This window comes from Thermobia domestica, unplaced genomic scaffold, assembly GCF_964235325.1.
Source record: "Thermobia domestica unplaced genomic scaffold, izTheDome1.hap1.1 HAP1_SCAFFOLD_255, whole genome shotgun sequence".
In the NCBI taxonomy this organism is placed as follows: Eukaryota; Metazoa; Arthropoda; class Insecta; order Zygentoma; family Lepismatidae; genus Thermobia; species Thermobia domestica.
The window spans coordinates 34,045-57,688 of NW_027655972.1; the positions used below are offsets into that span (position 1 = coordinate 34,045).

General features: G+C 35.1%; 1 protein-coding gene across 2 annotated transcripts in view; it reads left to right on the plus strand.

Moving 5' to 3' along the window:
- Window positions 1–22,988, plus strand: part of LOC145676635 (uncharacterized) — a 42,231-nt gene extending 19,243 nt beyond the window's left edge. For both annotated transcript variants that reach the window (XM_081747470.1, XM_081747469.1), the window contains exon 3: window positions 16,450–22,988. In XM_081747470.1, the coding sequence (XP_081603596.1) occupies window positions 16,450–17,863 (1,414 nt within the window). In that variant the 3' untranslated portion in view covers window positions 17,864–22,988. The remainder of the gene's footprint in view (window positions 1–16,449) is intronic.
- Window positions 22,989–23,644: the final 656 nt, after the last annotated feature.

A 23,644-nucleotide genomic window follows, 5' to 3' on the forward strand; every position in this document is an offset into this window, starting at 1 on the left:
ATAATTGTGAAAAAGAGTAATAAAAAGATATTTATTGAACTGCTGCTCTGTCTCACGACGCCATCATAGTTGTTTTGTATTTTCCTGCAATCAACTCGGGTGCTGATTAGCTCCTGAATGCTCTTGAATTGCATTGTTTCGAACAGGACCGAAACTTCTTGAATGAAACTATTGAATTCAAGACAAAAATGACGTCAGTGCTGGCCTCTTTTTCATCAAAAACTCTTGAATGGTCTTGAACAAGAGTCTTGTTCAAGTTTTCTTGGATCGTCTACAAGCAGTATTAGACATATACAAATTCTCTATATAATGCAACCATACTAATATAATAGCCACAAAAACCTACCTTCTTCCTCATTGGTCGGAACAAATAGCCAGTCAACGACGTCTGTTGAAGACAACCTAAGCCAATCATAGAAACCCAAAAATATGACTACTCAACCAATAAGAGAACATTTCAAAATAACGGGAAAAACATCATGTGGGATTTTAGTTTTTGTACACTGAAAAGTGACATATATAGAATTAAGGTAGGTTTGAATATAGGGTTATCAGATATCATTATGAATGTATGGTAGAATAAGGTAATGAAGAAGGAATGATTAGGTATTTGTGTAGGTGTGTTGATGACTGTTTTGGAATTTGGGAAGAGTCTAAGGAAGGGTTATTGGATTTTGTAAAAATCATTTGGATAAGGAAAAAGGCATAGAGTTAGAGCTTGAGTTAGAGAAGGAAGGTATTCTTTGTTATTTGGATATTTTTATGAGTAAGTAGGGAGGAGAATTAGAACATAAGGGTACCAGAAAGAATGCAATGCGGGTATTTATTGTAAATAGAAAAGTAGTGTGGACATAGCACAAAATCTAATTTTATAAGGAATATGATGAACGAATTACCAACATTAGTAACAAAAATGTAGAGGACAACATTGAAGAGTTTGAAAAGCAGTTATATGAGAATGGGTATAGCAGAAGAGATATTTTTAAAGCTTCTGTGGGTTTCGGGAATGATGAAATTGGAGAGGAAGGTAAAGAGGTAATATTGAAAGGTATTATTGGGTTAGGGGAGGAGATAGAAGTTCTTAAAAAGATGTTAAGAAAGCAGGATATGAGAGCGTAAAGAAAAGGCAGTAGGTAGTTTTTAGTGTAAGAAGTAAAAAAGAAGAAAGAAAGAAAAAGGAGAAGAAAGGTGTTATATATCAAAATGTCTAGATTGTGATATGAAATATATTGGGGAAACGGATAAATTTTTGACTGAATGAATTAAACAACATAAGAGTGATGTAAATATAGTAGAGAAATTAATGCTATATACGAACATGTCAAGGAAAAAGGACATAAGGTAGACTGGGAAAAAGTTATTATGTTAGAATATGAAGAAAGTATGTTTCCGAGAAAGTGGAAGGAGGCACGGCGGGTAGGAAAAGGAGATAAATACTTAATGAACTGGAGTAAAGGCTTGAGCATAAAGAATAGAGAACGCTTATTGACAAATACAGGGGATTATATGTTAATGTTGATTCATGATGTTCGTGTTATTTTGACAGGTTCTCTTATTGGACGCCATATTTGGGCGTCTATGATTGGCTCAAGCTATCTTCACATGGCGTCGTTATTGGCTATTTATCCTGAACAATGAGGGAGCAGGAAGGCTTTTCTGGCTTGTATAGTAGTTTAGTTACATTGTATACAGATTTAGTGTATGTCTGATGAGGATTTTGGTTAGAAGACCTAACATGTAAATTATTTATTTTTATGAATAATACAGTGTTGTTTAGGAGTGCTGTGTTTTATTTCTGTTCTTATTTGCAAAATGTAGCACTATGGTGTGCTGTCAAATGGCTGTAGATTAAGTTTGAAACATTAGCAGTTACTCTACGAATTCTTCACGTAGTTACATCGATTATCGCCAGATGGAGTTATAGGTGACAGGTGCAGAGTAATAGAAATTACGTGATATATTTCATAGCAGTAATATTGAGAGTATCTGGGAATTATGCTAAATGGCTGATCGTCCGTTTCAGCGTTCTTCATCGGTAAGCCCGTTCTCGATTGCAGAATAGGTTGTAATTGCTTGTACTTTTCTTTAGTCCAATGTACGTTGATACTAACTCCATCTCTTAGTATCGGTGGCATTAAATCATGGTCTAAGAAAACGCACAACTGTAGTAATTTATGTGTGCGCGCGTGTGTGTTGCACAACTTACGCAGCGGATTGATACAAAAGGAAGTCTCATCTTGATAACTTGTTTAACATCATAACAGTGAAATGTATTTTTAAATACTTGTACTAATGAAATACTTGCCTTGTTAAGTATAATTGTAGAAATTGAAGAAAACATTTTTTTTAATAATTTCTACATTACAAGTATTCCAAGTATAGTACTTTCTGTGAAAGAGAACCAAAAAATGCCAATCCTCAGAAATATATCGATGCAGAGGCTGCGGGTTTGTAAATCAGTAGAGGTCCTTTAATTTAACATTCAGGACCAAGAATCTCGGCTTGGGGTGCAAATAACACTCAGGCTTATAGGAGAATCCTTTCAGGGATAATTCTGGAAATTGGTCCTGCTAAAATTGTAATTTTAAGTAATTTTGAATGAATAGATTTTTTCGTGTTTCTTCTTTTTTGTCATACTGGAAAATATGTATTCTTGGATGAGAGTATAGCGGCTTAACTAATGATATTCTAAGATTCTAACCCCCGACTTTAGAAGGAACAGACATGAATGTGTCATCCGGACATCCGAATGAAACGTAATCCATTCGATAAACAACAACGGATATGTTCATGCACAAAAAAGTAGGTGCCATGGATAGCGGAGTAAGTACCTGAGGCCCATTAACCCTGTTAGTTATAAAGAAAATCGTTGGCTAGCAGTGAAATAGGTATTGCATCAATACTCTTCATTCGAAAGTCATGGTTGATAGTTCATCCCTTCAGCACGAAACAAGCTTTCCAGAGGTGCTGTGTAACGTACTTGAACAGATAAAATAGAGAATGTCGAAAAATTTCCTCCACAAATCTTTCTTATCAATTTTGGACTCCTCTGGAGTGGCCCTGGGTAAAAGCACACAAACCAGTTGTATCTCGAAAAATTATATAGGGGATAAGAAATGTGTGTAGCAAGTTTTGTTTTGATAGACGGAATACATATGAGGGAAAAGCTTTGTTTATCAATACACGATTTCCTTTCATACCTGTTCTGTCTATCAATACTAAACTTTTTTATGACAAATTTTATTAGGAAAGGGAGTGATGCAATGAAAATTATAAATAAACTCTATAAAAGAATTGAATGTTCATAGCTTCAATGCACACTCGTTTACACACTTCAGTTAATAAGGCAATCATTTTGTAAAGGATACATATACTTGATATAGTAAGTGATGATATAGCAACAAGCATTAAAGTAAGTTATAGTAAATTTCCTTCCGACGAAGAGCGTGCATAGAAAAAAGCCCCTTTTTCCTGTCGTTTCAAAATTTTTATACTGTAGCTAAGTTTTATAGGTTTAACTTCAGTATATGTCCAATTGTCTCGAGATGCTGGGTTAATGGCAAAAATTTTGTGGCTCATACAAGAGTTTTAACACTTCCGGCTTTAGTAGAGAGGTTAGTGCTTTTAAGTTATAAGTAGGTACTGTAGTTTCCAAACATATTCGTTTATGCTTGTACCCAGCATCGCTTCGCGCCTGCTCCCTACGGGACCAGCCCCGCAAGTTTCGTCCAGCCTTAAGAGGAATATATACTAATTATTATTGAGTTGTTGCATGTTTTACGCATCAATAATATTTTCAATGTATATCAGTTGGCAAGCATATTGATCTGTACGATTATTTGGACATGCACCAAAATAATAACACTAGATTAGATTGAGATATTATTTTAAGAAAGTAAAGTGAAATGCAATAATATCATAAAGTAGATCACAGCTCGTAAAACAGGGTGGATTGATTTAAATAAGTCTGATTTAAATTACTTGATTTTTTTTACAACAAAATCTTTGATTTAAATCAAATTCCGAAATAAATTAATAGAAAGTGAAAATAAGTAAAATCTCGTTTGTGTTCTGTTATTTGGATTATGGAAGTTAATCAAAATGCGATGAAACTCAAATATAAAGTATGCACACTATAGTATGAAAACAAGTATCATGCAGTGAATGATGTGGGAAAATCCCGTTTTGAATTTGGAACGGAGCAATCCTCCTTTCTTCTCGTAGTAAGATTGGGTTTGGGTTTTTAAATTGTTAACTATTCCAACGGGAAAATAACCATGGACATTTAAGACGAAAATTCTTTTGTGTGCGTGCCTGTTTGTTTAATCCCAGATAATACGGTGTATTTAGAGAGTTCCTATCCCCTCTCCGAATTTTTTTAAATCGTATAACTTTAGGCTAAATTTATGTATTTTATGCCGCAAGCTATTCCGATTTTTAAAAAATACGCCCCTGCCAAATATCAGTAACTTTTGTGGAAAAAAGTATCATTTTGATAAATGTTGCTGTACTTTTTCCTTCCTTCCTGCTAATTAACAAAATGGAAGATTGTCATAATTTTTGGATATGTTATAGGATTGCACTATGTAGCTTTAGGGTCCCTTTCTCAAAAACCTAATATATTTTTATTAGATATATAATGAAAGTCACGGTGATCAATGTACAATAAAAGTTTAAAAAAAAAACGATATTTGAAATTTTAAGGGTTGTTCTCTCTACGTCACTATTTTTTAATTTAGGAGTTGTTTCAAACGTATCGTAATATACGTTAAAACATATATTAAACGTAAGAAAGCGTCATTTATGAACTATTATGCATTGATAAATTCGACATTTGAATACTTTTTCTAAGCAGAGGTGATGCTCGCTTCAACTGGTAGGTGTCACTACCTGCATTTTCCCTTCCTCCCCTTTCTTTTTGGCAATAGCTGAAGTTGGGAAAGGGTGGGTGCCTGGGGACTTCTGTTGAAAGATAAACGAGAAGGAATGTATGTGAGGAGAAATTCCAGCTTCATTTTCGGAAACACAAAATTCTGACCGCCAGACCAAACCAGAGTTTTTAAGTTTTTCCTTTTTTATACGTAAACGGCAAAGGATGTTACGCAATCACCGTAAGGAATGTCGTATTTTATAAAACTAAAGATTGATATTTGTCACAGTTTTTCATTTTATATTATTTATTTATTTTCTACAAATTTCCTTTGTAATAGGAAAGTAATTAGCATGTTAGCCATAAAATTCAGTATGCCCAAATATCAATTATTTTCATGCATTTGTGTCGGAGAGAGTAAGGCAACCTATTTTGCCCTATACCTTATAATGGCTTTAGTAACCCTTAGTGCAGGTTTTTAGACCTGATTCCGTTTCGTCTTATTTCACCTAGCCTCGTAATTGTTTTTAATATGCGGGGTCAACACCAAATTTTTGATTATTCTTGTTAGAGTCGAATTCGGAACCACGCTCACATCACGTAGGATAATATCCGGATGAAGGAAATGGTTTTAAGTAGCCCATATAGGAGGGAGACATGTCAGTCTATTCTGCTTATAGAGATGATCATCCGCGCAGTGACTTTACCTTTGAAAGTTCCTTCTTAAAATGTTTCCTGAGTACCCTCTAATTTTCTTACGTTGTTTCGGGGGGCACAGTGGTTCAGAAGTAAAGCGCTTACTTCTGGTGGATGAGATTCTTGGTCCCGGTCAAATAAATTTGTGGTGGACAACATGTTGTCCATGTTTTTTTCGGAGTACTTCCGTTTCCTCCCAATTTTCATCCCACCAATTCCATCATTATTCATTTGCTTTAATCCGCGTTTCCCTTAACCTAACGGGCATAATCATGGGCATAAAAAAAGAAAAAAGAAAGAAAGAAAGAGTAGTGGTTTCCATAACCTAGTTTGATCTACTAATCCTCATAAACATGATTTAGATTTTTTTAAAGTAGTAGCTTTCAGAAAAATTAAACTGCACAATTGTGCATGTTCGGCCGGTATTGTATATATTTTTTTTCTATCTATCTGCACAATTGTGTAGGTCAGTGCTGAAAGGGTTAAAGATGGCTATTAACAAGCTGGAAAAAGACGTTAAATTTTGAATAACTTATTTAGCGTGAGATGAACGAAAAGAAAGTTTACGTGCTATATATATATATATATATATATATATATATATATATATATATATATATATATATATATATATATATATATATATATATGGTTAACATTTACAATAGGAAGACATCACATATTTTTGCATAAATAACGAAATTCATACGTCTACGATAGGCGGGTCACGTCGCTTGCGTCAGTGCATGTGAACTGTAAAACTTTTGTGAAAAGTTGGTATGTCAAAAACGATAAGATAATATTATACAGTACGATATCCTAAGAATGAGTGATATTACTCCAAGTTGGCATTGTTTAATGCAGGATGGTATCCAGTTGAGAAGTTAAATATATGAGGTGTGGCACTTCAAGTTTGGCTAATCACTGAGTGAATGAGTTTCGTATATTTTTAAATGTATACTAAAATTTAAAGTGAAGTAAATATTTTACTTTTTGAGCCTTTAATATTTGCTGCTAAAATTACTCAGTGAAAATTACTATGAAAACTTCAAATGATGGTCACGTTTTTTTTTTTTTTTTTTTGCAAATATTAGACTCTTTCTCATTCACAATTCCTCGAACGTGTGCTCTCTATCTTGTACAGGCTTGTAACCAGCGGAACAAACACCTGATCACGAGGGTGCTACCTCTGCATCAGAATGTGCAGAAAACCAATGCTTAACTTCAACTTCGAAATGTTTACAGATCGTTCAGTAAATTCAACCGGGAGCAAGCTTATGCTTATTGTCCCTGGTTCAGAATTTGTGCAGGATCTTGATCTTAATTCGTACTTTAATGAGATGTGGACTAGTTTCAAGACGAATTTATGCGAAGAAAATATACCTTGACATAGATAGTATAAACAAAATGTATACTTTCTTCGAAATGCGATGGTAAAATCGGGAATTTTTTTTTCAGAATTTAATTTAAATGTTAATTATTATTATTATTTTGTAATTTCTACGTTGTAAGGGTTTATAAATGTGCAGTTTTCATGACAACATTAGACATATAGTATTATGTAAATTTTATTCCTCCTAGTTTGTGTTTAAAGAAGGTGTATTATGTTTAACGCCGTTAAAAGTACGTAGATATACGACGTGAAGAGTGTCCCTAAGTGTTCTTCCGTGAGTACTGTATTGTAGTGACGCGAGAATGAAACAGGTAATATTAATGTGAATTACGGAGGAAGAAATAGTGATTCTTCAATATTTTTTCCCAAAAAGTACGAGGATATACTTTTCCATATAAGTAAAGAAGCACGTTCGGAAAGAATAAAGTCGTTGCTTGAAAGAGAAATGATGGAATTACTTTGTTTCCCAGTAAGTAGTTTTTAAGTCGTATACTACAAGCTTTTTTGCTGTTTTTGACGTTGCTCTTGTTAAAACATCTAAAGAAGTGTATAAGTTGACTTGAAGTTTAAAGCTTAATTTCTCAATATCTACTTGAAAGTGTAGGTTTCCTAAAATTTCTTGTATGCTAGCAAAATTGTGATCACTTGAGTTCTGTACATGCGTGGTGGAGTTCTGTACATTGCATATTAATTTTATATCATATGGTAAATTTATGTATTAAGAAATTTGCGGAAGTTGCCCGTTTTCATCTCGTAAGGCGTAGATCACTTACTCACTGGTATTGAGTAAAGTTTTTTTTATGACAAATTTCACCTCCTATACATGAGCCACTCATCAGATATGTAAAATTTAAATCTGTTCTGTTACTCGTAGGATCTTCATTCTAGTGACAGCAACGTAAGAAAGGAAAAAAAGTTTTCTAAATTAGATACATGTCTGGCTAACTGCAGTATAAATTTAATTTCAATCGATTCAGCCATTTCTTTAGCTAATGCTAGATTAGGTTGATGTCAAATTTGTGTACTGAGGTGTAATATGCAGGTTGTTCGTCTTCTCTCTCTTGAATGTTGTATTTCCGAAAACACTGCTGCACGAGACAATTTTTTAAAGTAACAAAGCTAGTGTGCCACCTGCCCTTTTTCTAACAAGAGAGACCAGTCAGATTATAATTTTTGACGTACAAATTTAATCTTTTTCCCGTCTTTATGATACCCATTTGAATGAACGTAACGTAATAAAATGCCACATGCATGTAGGCGCTCAACATATCAAATAATTTATTTCAAACAGTCCAGTTTCCTGTCTTTTATAATGTGATGCATAACAAATTTCTTCAATTTTTCGGAATTCAAAATGTAGCATTTATCTTCACACGCCCTTTCTACTTTTAACGTAGAAACAATAATGACTAGAGTTTCACGATGCTAATATCACTCCAGGGATATTGCAAACACCCTGTAATAGCAGGATTCCAAACCCACTTTATATTTCGATTTCTGCGAATGGCATTACACCAGGTTATGAAAAATTTAAATTCTATGTTTTGAGCACAAACGTACAAGCACTAGTAATGATCTAAGGGTGACGAGGGTGCTAATGTTTGGCCACATTACCTTAACGTGGAATTCTGGAATCCTAATATCATGTATTTAAAAAAAATAGAGCTCACTAAATTATGGTCTCTATATACATTTTTGTAGCAAAGCTTTTATAGTTACATATTCTACATTTTATAGTTACATCTGCATATTCTACAAATTAGTTAATTATATGCCTTACTGTTCAATGACATTCAGTTATTTTTATTGCAGTTATTTTCCTTGAAACGTACAGTAGAATACTTTCTACATTAAACTTTAGTTGAAAGCTTTCGTTTAAATTTGGGTAGTTGCACAGGTGTCTCTTAAAGGAACTGAGTCCCTTCCCCGAAATCCCCACGTTTAAGTAAGTTTTGCCAAATTTTATAGCAACTTTAAAACTTTTAATACCATTATTACTATTACTATTATTATTATTATTACTGAAGTGTTGTTAATTTAATGGTTCACCCTGTTCCACCTACCTCCCGCTTTGTAGACATTGTGCTGAACAAACAACGTGCGTTTAGGTTTTCTCCGGGTTCCACTTCCTCCCACTTTCTTTATTCCAATATTTCTTTCATTCTCGTCATCGAAGTCTTCTGTGGGTTAGGCGGCATAATCATTACTTAAAAACAAATTTTCTTACGGGTCTTGTGAGTCCATTATCCCTACTTTCTACATGAAATTTGCGTCGAAACTTTCCGTTATAACGTTTAGCTAGTTGTAGGGACGTATGCAGAGGGTATGTCCTGATGATCCAGACACTTCTCTCCAATCCCGACTATTTTGTAAATTTGGCCTTTTGCTAGGTCGATTTTACAGATTTTAATATGGGCTCTCTCATGAAATTTGTCTTCTATATTATTATTATTATTACTGAATATTTGAGACCTCAATATTACGTCCTATTCCAATACAAATAACCATATTGAAGTTAAGAAAAATGAAAATAATTTTTTGGATCCTCTATAAGGATGGATTGCCTTATAAGAGATACTTTGGAAGGAAAAGAGGAGGAAAGAAGGTGTCAGCTACTGGCAATATGAAAATCGAACCTTCGGAAGTGTTAACAGAAACTAAGTAGGATTTGTCTTCATCACCATACATAGTAACACCCTTTCTTTGGGTAAAAGACATTGGATTATGTGTGCGTTATATTGATATTTTATCAAAATATGCAACCAAATATAAAAAAGAATAGTTCCCATTTACCAATTTTTGTTGAACGAATATATGGAACGTGTTGAAAATGGGGAACAAAAATATTATTATTTGTACTAAGAAGGGAAGAATTTAGAATCAACTCCACAATGACGTTTTAGACAAATATATGACTTGTACTTGCCCTGAAGGTGACCCGTTTGTATTCATTAATTGTTTGTGAAACACGCAAAGTTTTCAGAAAGTAGGAATCGAGATTGTAGACTGTGACGTCATATAATTAGTTTTTCCTCTGTGAAGGAAGTCGTTTGAATTCTAACTTGTAAGAACGTGAGAAATTGACTTTTTTCATGTTATTATACACCAGAAATATCATAATTTTAAATTATAAAATTTTTCTTAATATCCTCGCAGGGAATCGAATCTCGGTCCCCTAACTCACGAAACGAATGCTCAGGCCACTACCCTAAGAATTCTCTTTTAACTAAGAGTCAAGAAACACTCGTCTATGTAGCAAATTGCAAACGTTTACGAATCCAATATTTTATTAACAGTGAAACACTGATTTCGGTCATGATAAAATACTGTAGTTTAGTTTTCAAGTTTAAATTTTTTTAAAAAAAGAACAAAAGTATATCCGTAACTTATCTCATTTATATTCGGTTGTTTTCGTTTTACTGATCTTTCCAGTAACCTTGAACGACAGGGACACCAACACAGATACAACGAGCTCATTTAATATTTCAAAGCCTCTCCCACCGGGTATCAAAACTGAGACTCCGCCTATTAAACTATATGATAGTTGGGGTATCTGGTTCGTTCCCAAGGCAAGTAAACTTGAGACGGACAACATTGTGCTCGTGGGTTTTCTCAGGACACTCCCACTTTCTCATTCCACCAATTCGTCCATCATGATTCACTTGCTTTAATCCTACTCTTCCTCAACCTAACAGGCATAATCGTTGGACATTAAACGTAAAGATTATATTTTCAAGCTGTTAACCCAAAAAAATCCGAACCGAAAAACAGTTGTAGTTTCTATTGCTCAGTAACGTGTTTTCACAACATACATATATATATATATATATATATATATATATATATATATATATATATATATATATATATATATATATATATATATATATATATATATAAAGAAAAAGTTTGAGGTATCGTAATTCCATTCAAAAGTGAAACAGCAGACTCAAAATACCTTAACCTAAAACGAAACCATTATATATCGTTTGGAACTTTGAAAGTATATGCTAATATTCTTAAAAGTGGCAACATAGTGTCTCTTTTCAAACAAAACTGAACCAAATTACTGTTCGTTTTCTGAAATAAAAATACACATTCTGTTTCAAGTTGAAACCGAACCCAAACCAGTTAACCTAAAGATGGTCTTAGTGAATGAAACCTTGACCCATGACCCCGACCCACCAGTCACCGTGAAACTCTGACCCACTCCGACCCACCAATCACCATGAAGCACTCACATATCAAAACGCATCATCATCAACTCTGACACATGATGCACGGCCTCTTTACCGACTAAAGGGTTTACACTTGTGAAACCAAGTTGTGAAATTCTAACTAATCGGAGTTTGAATTTCTACAATCAATCGCTCAAACACCATTCTGTTACAATAACGATGGATCTGACCTTTACGATATAAAATGGTAAAGTGTTTGTAGTGGGTAAAATTACGATGAATTTCAATTAAATTGTCATGGTCTAATTATTTCCTTGTTGAATTATCGATACTTTTCAGTGGAAAAATGGATTAAATTTTTTAAGTCCCAATTCAAGGGCGGTAGACCAACGCACAGAAGCTTATATTACAAATTCTATCTCGTTTTTTCTCACAACTTTATCGGTTGATTGCCTTGTGCTGTAAGCGCTCCATATAAAAAAAACAAGCTTCAGCAATGAATGTAGTAGAAACCGCTTGGTTACCAGGGGTGGATCCTTGGGGGAGTACCCCCCATAGAAGAGGAAAAGGTCCTCAGAACAAGAAATTTCCTTATTTTGTATATAAAAATAAATCCCAGAGTTTAAAGCTCTTAAATGTAGCTCTATGTATCAGTATTACAACCCACCGCCCGAGCAGAAGTTCGTCCTGGATCCGCCCCTGATGGTAAGCATATATGGATATATGATGCAAAGCTCGATTGTTTGTGTCTCAACTAATATCGATTGTTTTCGATTATTTTTACAAACTAACCCAGTATCAATTTACCATATTTACAAAGTGGCGACCCTTGCAATAAAGGAGAAGTTTAGAAAATGGTAGGATATGTTCTGTTAATTTTCAATAAAGAGTTAATATAGTGAATTTCAGCTCCGTAAGTTGAACGGCTTGTAAGTTTTTTTTCGCAAAAATTCGGATTTCCACTATACTTTAGGATATTATTATAATGAAAGCAATATGATAACATCTAAGTTTGAATCAAGGCCTAACTATATACCGAAGTTCATTTCACTTGACTTCAATTTGGCCGTAAGGATTAGGCACACTAGTTACTCCTTTCCTTATATATTAATTTATATATCGCAGTGATTCAAAAATGTATTTTTTGCTGTAGTTAGTTCCTCCAAAAACTCATAGTTTCGAAAGCCGAGTAGTAGTATAAGTCATATTACTATTATTATAATTACAAATATTAATATCCAAGAATACCTCAAGCTGTTTTTTTTTCAGGTAGAGATACTCATCTCAGATAAGTAAACAGAAACAAGTGAAAAAGGGAAATGAAAGCGTTGAAAGTAAAACGTAGACAAATTCTCCCGTGTTCAGAAGCATAATTTTAAATCACGCTCAATCCTAGTCATAGGAGGTGGTTAGTGGCAGTTATCAGTTTCTCGCCACGTAGGATATATAAATACAGCAGAAATAAAATAACTCTTACTGTCGGTCTTCGTAGTTGTGCGTATTGGCGCAATGCGCTAAAAATTATAATTTCTTTTGGCGGGGGTTCAAGCCCGGGCCAAGATTTTTTCTATTTTTATAAAAAAAATACTCAAATTTTGATTTGCTTACGTGCGCAGTTTTGCTATACGATTCTACTGTATAAGTAGAAGAAGAAGAAGGCGAAGAAGTAGTAGTAGTAGTAGGAACGGATTAGAAGCCCCGCATGGCTCATTTTGTTCCGCCTTGGCTGCCATGATATAAATATTACCTCAACTGCTTCTTCAATTTTCCTCAACCCCAACAAAGTGGCAATTTTCTTCTGTTACCACTATAATACACAATACATACACCAGAAGGTTTGGACCAGGCCCGCAACCAGCCACAGAGATTTAGGGGGTCCATGAATATTTTAAGAGGGGAACAAGTGATTAAAATTATCTTACACATATCTAAATTGTGTTTCCTGTGTTGAGGTCTGGAGGTGCCACTGAAAGTTTAGGGGCCCACGCCCCCTATCTTCCCTGTGGTCGGTCCTGGTTTGTAGAATCATAAACTGCAACGAATGAGAAATGTGTTTTTAGTTTCTATGGTTAAAATCGAGTGTTAAAAGAAACATGCTGTTAAGACGGTGCTGTCTACAATATAGTGAGCAGAGTGGGTCTGTGCGTGGTGGGCCGCAGTGGGCCATGGTGAGTGATGGGTCGCTATGGATCACATGCTGTTGGCCCACGATCACTGACTCGCCGACTCACAAACTTACAACAACTGTAGCACTTTTCAGAATATCTGTACATATTTTGGAAAAGTTCCAAACGATATGTGATGGTTTTAACTTAGATTAGTGCATTATGGGCCTTCTGTTTCACTTTTGAATGGAATTACGTTTCGCCATGATTTCTTCTACATTTTTTGAAAAAAAAACGTTAATGAGCAAAATAAAATACAACTGTTTTTCGATTTGGATTGGTTTTGGTTAATAACTTGAAAATGAAATCGTTACGTTTAATGTCCGACGGTTATACCGGTTTGGTTAAGGAAGGCTATGATTGATGCAAGTGAACTATGATGGACGAATTGGTGAAATGAAAATGTGCGAATGGCCGGAGAAAACCCACGAACTCGATGTTGTCCGACTCGAGCTTACTTGCCTTGGGAACGAACTATGCACCCCAACCATCAGATAACTTAGTAGGCGGGGTCTCAATTTCGATTCCCGATGGGAAAGTCTTTGAAATATTACATGTCTTCGATGTATCCCTGTTCAGGTTAACTGGAAATACCTGTAAAACGAGAATAACCGAATATAAATACATACATTACGGAGCTAATTTCGGTCCTTGTTTTAAAATTTAAACGTGAATTCTCTGGACTACAATGTTTTTTCATCAATGAAATATTGGAATCTTAAACGTTTGCAATTTGCTACATAGGCGAGTGTTTCTTGACTCTTACATAAAAAGAACAATCTTAGGATAATGGCTTGAGCATTCGTTTCGTGAGTTAGGGGTCCGCGGTTCGATTCTCTCCGAGGATATTCAGAAAAAGAATATAATTTAGAATGTTGATATTTTTGATGTATAATAAAATGAATAATAGTCAATTTCTCTCGTTCTTAAAAGTTAGAGTTCAAACGACTTCCTTCACAGGGAAAAACTAACAACATGACGTCACAGTCTACAGTCTCGATTGCTACTGTCTGAAAACTTCACGTGTCTCGTAAACAATTCGTGGATACAAACGGCTCATCAATCAGGCGTAGTATGAGTCATGAATTTAACTGAAACGTCATTGTGAAATTGTTTCTAAATTCTTCCCCTCTTATTACAAATAATATTTTCATTCGCCATTTTCTACACGTTCCATATATTCGTTCAACTAAAATTGGTAAATGGGAACTATTCTTTTTTATATTTGTTTGCATATTATGTTAAAATATCAATATAAATCATACATAATCTAATGTCTTTTACCCAAAGAATGGGTGTTACATCGAAAGGGTATCGTGATAAAGACATATCCTACTGAGTTTCTGTTAAGTCTTCCGAAGGTTCGATTTTCATATTATCCAGTAGTTGACACCTTCTTTTCCCTCTGTTTTCTTTCCACAGTATCTCTTATAAGTAAATTCATCCTTATAGTGTGTCCAAAAACTTCCGTATGCTTATTTGCACTGGAATAGGACTTAATATTGAGGTCTCAAATATTCAGTAATAATAGTAATAATATAGACGACAAATTCGGTATGAAAACACATTATATTAAAATTTGTAAAATCGCCGTATCGTTAGGTAGAAGTTACAAAATAGTCGGGATTGGAGAGACGTGTCAGGACATATCCTCTGCATACGTCCCTACAACTATCTAACTATCTAACCAACACTTCAGTAATAATAATAATAATAATAATAATAATAACAATAATAATAATAATAATAATAATAATAATATTAAGGGTACTAAAAGTTTTAAAGTTACAAAACTTACTGAAATGTAGGGATTTCGGTGAACGGGTTCCATACCTTCATGAGATACCTCTGCAGCTACTCAAATTTAAACGAAAGCTTTTCACTAGAGTTTCATGTAGAAAATATTCCACTGTACGTTGTAAGGAAAATAACTATAAAAAAATCTGAATATCTTTGAACAGTAAGTCATATAATATACTAACCTTTAGAGTTTGCACATGTAATTATGAAAGGTTTGCTACAAAAAAATATACACAGACCATAATTCAGTGAGCTCTGAAATACAAAGTAACATAACAACGTGTAAGATTGAGTTAAGGGAGCATTTGTTACTTAAAAAGGGGCATACATTATTTCGAGAAATGAGATAAAACGATAAATGTTTACGATAATTTTTGTCTCGTCTCGATTCTCATCTCCAAAGCGAGACGATGATTTGAGTTAGCCTTCTCCCGTGTCGAATGTTAAGTCTCATCCCGATATTGTTTGGTTTTAGTATCGAGTTGAGAAATTCCTCTTGTCATGATCAACATTAAACAAAACCGAAATGCATTTTTTGCCTAATATGACGTTTCTGCTTGTAATGGTATGACTTGACCGACCATAAGTTTCTACTTTTTAATCTTCTACGAGATAATTCTTATTAATAGTATTATTATTCCTGTAGATTTGATAGTTCAAGTATTGTAACATCCGAGTACTCAAATTTCTGAAGATAATAAATCGTGTGTCATCGCCGATCAATCGCCATCAAAATTCCTGAAGGAAAAAAATGCTCGACCTGGATTCGATCCAGGAACATCCAGATTACTGGTCAAGCGCCTTGACCACTGAACAACGATCACTATGCGGCAAGTGATTCTCCTTAGTCGATTACGTTATGTTTCTGTGCCTCCGCTTGGAAAGTTTTGTTACTTTTCTTCGTTTTAAAAAGACTTTCGTGTTTCTTTTATAATGATATAAGTGAGTAATCTTCGGCAGAGTTTACATTATTAGTTGGGTTATTCTTAAACCTTTGGTTGACACTGTGTTTCTTCTCCACACGAAACTACAGATATCACAGATTTAATTCTCATACTGTGAACATGTTTCGAAGCAGTCGCCATTACCTGGCCAAAGATTTATGTCCGCTAGTATACAAATAACTGTTCAATTTGACACATTAAAACAAATTACATCCTCTTCTTTGAGAGTAAAGAGACATGAATACTTCTCAATAGGAGTCCGTTTCATATTTCTAACGTATTTCATTTAATAGAACAAAAATAAACTTAATTTTATCATGAAATATAGCGAATGATTTCATTTTTTGTTGGTACTAAATTATTGTCTCCATTCACTTTTCCTTGTTCGTTGGAATTGTTGCAGGCGCAATAGCGTATTTGCTTTTCAAGGAGAAGAGAATACGTTTCCTACATTAAAACAAGCCATTTCTTATTCAGATGAGGAATCTTATACTTCGAAGCAGTTTGGCAAAGGATTTAATCGATCACGTTTGTCAAGACATGCGTTAAGACACACAAGTGAAAAGCGTCAAACGTACCAAAAGACTGATAAACGCTTTAGTCAAAATTCATCTTTTTCGAACGGTAATTTAGTGCAAACAGGTGAGAAATTCCACACCTCCGGAGTGTGCGGAAAGGAATTTAGTGTGTGTTCATGTTTGGCTACACACATGTTAATCCACACAGGAGAAACACCTCACAAATGCGAAAAGTGTGGTAAGACATTTAATCGACGTTCAAATTTGGCTACACACATGTTAATCCACACGGGAGAAAAGCGTTACACATACCAAGAGTGTGGAAAGACATTTAGTTTACGTTCAAAAATAAGACGGCACTTGTTAAACCACACAGGAGAAATACCTCACAAATGCGAAGAGTGTGGTAAGGCGTTTAATCAACGTTCACATTTGGTTACACACATGTTAATCCACACGGGAGAAAAACATCACAAATGCGAAGAGTGTGGTGATGCATTTAATCAACGTTCAAATTTGTTTACACACATGTTAATCCACACAGGAGAAAAACATCACAAATGCGAAGAGTGTGGTAAGGCATTTAATCAACGTTCAAATTTGATTGAACATATGTTAATCCACACAAAAGAAAAACCTCACAAATGCGAAGAGTGTGGTAAGGCATTTAATCAACGTTCGAGTTTGGTTACACACATGTTAATCCACACGGGAGAAAAACATCACAAATGCGAAGAGTGTGGTAAGAGATTTAATCAACGTTCAAATTTGGCTACACACATATTAAGCCAAACGAGAGAAAAGCATTACACATGCCAAGAGTGTGGAAAGACAATTAATCAACGTTCAAGTTTGGCTAGACACATGTTAATCCACACAGGAGAAAAACCTCAGAAATGCGAAGAGTGTGGTAAGGCATTTAATCAACGTTCATATTTGGCTAAACACATGCTAACCCACACGGGAGAAAAACATCACAAATGCGAAGGGTGTGGTAAGGCATTTAATCAACGTTCAAGTTTGGCTACACTCATGTTAAACCACACGGGAGAAAAGCGTTACACATGCCAAGAGTGTGGAGAGACATTTAGTCAACGTTCAAGTTTGGCTAGACACATGTTAATCCACACAGGAGAAAAACTTCAGAAATGCGAAGAGTGTGGTAAGGCATTTAATCGACGTTCATATTTGGCTAAACACATGGTAATTCACACAGGAGAGAAACATCACAAATGCAAAGAGTGTGGTAAGGCATTTAATCAACGTTCAAGTTTGGCTAGACACATGTTAATCCACTGAAGAGAAAAGCGTTAGACATGCCAAGAGTGTGGAAAAACATTTTGTCTACGTTCAAAAATAATATCGCACTTGTTGAATCACACAAAAGAAAAATATCACAAATCCGAAGACTGTGGTAAGGCATTTAATTAACGTTCACATTTGGTTCACACATATTAATCCACACAAAAGGAAAACATCACATATAAACAGTGTGGTAAGGCATTTAATCAACGTTCAAATTTGGCTAACATGGTAATTGTCAAAGGAGAGAAACATCATAAATGCGAAGAGTGTGATCAGGCATTTAACCGACGTCAAATTTTGGTTAAACACATGTTAATTCACACAGGATAAAAACATTACACTTGCCAAGATTGTGGTCGGGCGTTTTTTCAACTTCCAAGTTTGGTTACACACATTTTAATCAACACATGAGAAAAACAATACACATGCAAAGTGTGTTGAATGCATTTAATCAACGCTCCAATTTGGCTACACACATTTTAATCCACACAGGAGAAAGTCGTTATATATGCCAAGTCTGGTAAAGGATTTAGTCTACGTTCGTACATTACAACACGCGTTACCCATAAAGGAGCAAAGCTAAACACATGCCAAGAGTGTGGTAAGACATATTCAACGTCCAAGTCTGGGTAATCAGATGTTATTTGTACAAAAGCAAAACATTGCGCATGCAAAAATATGGTCGGGGATTTAAACAACGTTCAAATTTGACTACACCCATCTTAATGCACACAGGAAAAAACATCGTCAATGCGAAGAGTGTGGTAAGTCATTTAATCAACCTTCAAATTTGGCTACACACATGCTAATCCATACCAGAAAAAAGATTACAGATGCCAAGAGTGTGGAAAAGGATTTAGTGTACGTTCAAATTAAAAATCGCACATGTTAACCCACGCGAAGAGTGTGGTCAAGAATTTCATTTAAGATTAAGTTTACCTAAACACATGTTAATTCTCACAGGAGAAAAATATCATAAATGTGAAGAATGTGGTAAACATTCAATCACCGGTCAAATTTGGTTACATACATTTTAATCCACACAAGAGAAAAGCGTTACTTATTCCAAGAGTGAGGTTAGGCTTTTAATCGGCGTTCAAGTTTGGCTACACATGTGAATGCACACAGGAGAAAAACATTACACTTGCCAAGAGTGTGAGAATGTATTTGATCGACGCTCAAATTTGGCTACACCCATTTTAATCCACAGTTGAGAAAGTCGTTACACGTGCTAAGTCTGGTAAAGGATTTAGTCCACGTTCGTAGGTCACAACACACGTTACCCATAAAGGAGCAAAGCTACACACATGCCAAACGTGTGATAAGACGTTGAATCAACGTTCAAGTTTGGCTAATCACATGTTTATTTGCACAAAAGCAAAAAATTACACATGCCAAGAGTGTGGTAGGGGATTTTATCAACATCCAAATTTGGCTACACACATGTTAATCCACACAGGGCTAAAGTACTACAGATACCAAAAGTGTCGCAAAGCATTTAATGGAAGTTCAGTTTTGCCTACAGACATGTTAATCCAAACAGAAGGAATATCTCACACGACCAAAAGATGTGGAAAAATATATAATTTACGCTCAAACATTGCAAAACATTTCAAAACACATAAATGAAAAAACATGCAAAGAGCGTAGCATGGCATTTACTCAGTGTTCGCACATGGCAAAGCACATGTTAATCCAGATAGGACAGAAATCTGAAACGGGCGGGAGTGTAGAAAGATATTTGCTGGCAGTTCACATTTGGCAAATCTCATGTTAAAGCACGCAGCTGAATAACCAGGCACATGTAGTGGGTGTCCAAAAGGATATAGTTTGTATTCTGCTTTAGCAAGACATGTTACTAGACATAACAAAAGGATTAAAAGGATTTGTCGCACTCACAAGTTTTTAAGTTTTGGTAGAAATGTTAAGTGCACGATATATATATATACTGCAGTAGAGGCCTACAATAGTATTACATATTAAACGGATCAGACGACGTTAATTCCTTCAAATGACGTATCTGCCCTTGGTAACGGAATGTAGGTCTAGAAGAGAAGTTGGTTAAGTCCGTATTTGGATGGAGATGTTACGGCAAATTCTACCCTGCGAGCGGCGCTTCTGCTTTGCCGCCACAGGGATTGCTGCATAATGAAAAGATGGCTGACGCCGAGAAAGGTTTCAGTGACGATTCCACAAGTGAATACTTATCTCAAGATATAGGCTTCGAATTAAACGCGAAACAAAAAGAAATCACATTTTGGCTTGCTCTGACGGCAGATCAGCCGTCCACCCTCCACTACCAAATTTGGGATTGTACTGAACCGGAAATAATTAATGTCTTTGATAATTTTCTAGTAGAAGATTGATATGTTTGAGACGCGAAATATTGCTTTAGGATGACACCTAATTTCGTAATTCAGATTTATAAATGGGGACACGGGCTGTTTTCCTAAAACTGAGAAAACAGGTTTCCTTGAAACATCTATCAAAAATGAGCGAAAGTGGAAAAGAAAAAAAAGATGATGTCGAACGCAGAAGGTCTGGCTTATGTTCTTTTGGCCAGAAACTCTTATGCCAGAGAGAAAATAAGAGTAACTCATCCTCCAGAGGAGTGAAAGATAAATGAGATAAAGTGGACGAGCAAACGGATTGAACAGGGAAATACGTTGGTTATGCATTTGAGAATTTGTTATAAAAGTATTCATGAAAATTTTCTCTTCTTTCTTCATATTCTGCACCTGATACATCATTGTATGTCAAAAGAGGTATGCTAGAAGTTTTAGACCTAGATCAGATAAGAGAACAAAGTTGTTTACTGTTGTTGATGCTGGTGTCTGATTTTTTGAAATATAGTTTAGGTATTTACTGCATCTCAATAGCTTTTTTATACAAAGTTCTACATCAGAAATTCCTTTTAAGATATATATTCATTTGGAAGTGAACGCCATAGTTCCCAAGTCTTTTTTTCGGAATGTGTGGCGACTCTGTTTGCCGTGCCACGTTGGAAATTTCCTTGTATTTGCTATTTTTGAACAATACGAAATCTTTATTGTTGTACTAGAAACATCAGCGAAAGAATCCAGTGCCTCGTCTATTGTTCCATCTAGTAAAAGTGTCCATTGTAAAATAGGGATGGCCAAAAATTTTCGGATCCGAATGTCGGATCCAGTGAGATCTGGATCCGGACCTAGATCCAGATCTCGGATTCAAAACTAAGATCTCAGATCTGGGTCCGGATCTCGGATCTGGATCCGAAATTCGGATCTCAGATCTTGATTCGTATCCAAACCTACATCTGAAATTGTGATGATAAAATTGAATACTAAAATTCGTCATAACTTTTTTCGGATTCCTTAATATAGTAGGTTGCTCTGCTTTTAAATGTTTCCATAACACGTTTGTGCTACCTTTGTTCTTTAATTTATTTTAACCTTGGAATATTTACATGTTGCGCTTTCTTTTGAAGTCTCTTTAGTAAAATGTTTTCAAGTTTGACTTCTTCCCATTTCAGAGTATATTCAGATGTCTGAGAACTGATGTAAATTTTAACGAGTTCTTCTGTTTAGCTCCTCTTCGAAACTTAATGTTAGCTTCACATTGAAAATATTTAATTTATTCTTTAGAAAATAATCTTTCGTATTTTCTCATATACAAGTGAAATATCTTTTAGATAAGGCCCTTCTAATTGCAGGAATACTAGACAAAACAATCTCTCTATTAATAGTAGTTTCTGACTCATTAGAGTCCAACTATCAACAAATGTAATAATGAATATATTTCACTTCGAAGGTATATACAAATTAAATATAGACTGGTTGGCGTGGAACAACAGTAGACTTTTAAACATACACACGAGAATTTTAGGAAAGTGATATAGTTGTGTTCGTTGTATGACTTTATTACCTAACTTATGTTTGCCCTTCTGAGGTCGTGAGTTTGTTGGAGTAAATATAAAAGAGATTTCTTTTATTTTTTCTTCACCCTCAAGGTTTCTTTAATCATACATTGCAGGACGTAACCAAAACATATCCATGTATCGTATCATTGAAGCGTTTTGTGTTTTGTATGTTAAAGTGTTCAAAAATATTTAACATATTCGCATTTGTTCATGTGATCTCAGGTTCGATTTTCGGTGGGAACATACAAGAGAAAATTGAAAGCTGAAACAATATGAAAATAGTATTTAAAAGTCAGGAAATTTATGTTAAAACTTTATCTATCTATTGTGACTGTAAGGCTGTAGTTAAATTAACCTACAAGTTTCGTGAAGATATATTACGTCGCTATTGTTTATTTAGTATAAGCTACCAGATACATCCAAAGAGATCACTTTACACTGTAGTAATCAACAGTCGGAAACAACATTGGAAAAGGAATCGAAGGTCTCCAGAGCCTTAGATCAAGGTACTAACCTAGCATTTCCCCAGTATAACTGAGGAACAACCCTGGAAAATCCTCAGTCAGGATGTCTGGTCTCCGAATTCGAACCCGGTATTATCCAATTGCAAGCAAGAATCCTAATAAGTAGCCTGAACTCGCTCCGTATTATTATTATTACTATTTAATTAACGTAATGTTTTAAAATTAGAGCAAATTAAACCCTACTTTCTTTATTGCTGATGTTATAGTTAATAAGACTACATGAGACATCAGTCCCCCACCAAGAAAGAATACTAGAACTGGAATTCAGGAAGCGGGGGGTGAATAGATTAATGAGGATGAGGAAACTATGTACGATGCAAAAACTGAGTAATTATGACTTCATCAGAGATATATTCACTTACATACGTCAATTAACATTTCTGTGATACAGGGCACTCTTACTTTCTATAGTGGCAAGAAAATGGCCCGCTTTTGTAAACGAACACATTGAGCACGTGCGTATAGGTGCAATGTGCGTGCAAAGAAACAGGTAAAACTAGAAAAGAAATAGGGTAATCTAGGGGAAAATGATAAAACGCCCTTCGACATAAAAAAGCTAAAAATAACTAAAGTTAGAGCTACGAAAGACGCCGAGCGAATTTTATTGAAAAGATTGTTTTTCCTTAGTGATTAGTTGTGCTTACATGAACATGAATTGAAAAGAAAACAAGTAGCTAGCTCTGACTTTCGCAAACTAGTTGAAAAGAAAATATTGAATAAAATCTAATAATAAATAAGGCATTGATGATAATTAAAAGAACTAAATTCTTGACACGACAGTCGTTTGGTTCCTACTAGCGGGCTTACGTTCAAAGTGGGGATGTGTAGTCAGCGCATCGACACTCGAAATCCCTAATGCCGACTTTCTAGACTGGAGTCCGTTACCTCTTACTTAAGATAAGTCCCGAATTGCTCTCACGATGCTGGGTCAACATCGAAATTGTTGAGTGCCTCCGCAAATTGAACCCATGACCACGGGCAGCGAAGGCACGCGCTTACCACTGTTTTTTATATATAAAAAGATAACAGCTTTTTATCAGATTATTTAACCTGTTGAACGCTTTGCACGGATTACACTGTAACCATTATGACACCACACAGACATAGAAGTAAACGAGGACAGTTAAAATCACCTTTGCCCGAAGCGGGATTTGAATCCAAGACATTCACATAAAATGATCCACAGCCTAATGCCACAGACCACTCGACTATGGCTGTCGGGTTTTCTCGGCTAATCCGTAGCACATTTAAAGTAGCATTATTTTAAAAGTTGCTCCTAAGTACTGATAATCTAAGTCTTATGTATTAAATATTTCCTGCGATAATACCATACACTCTCCGTTTTTTATAGAT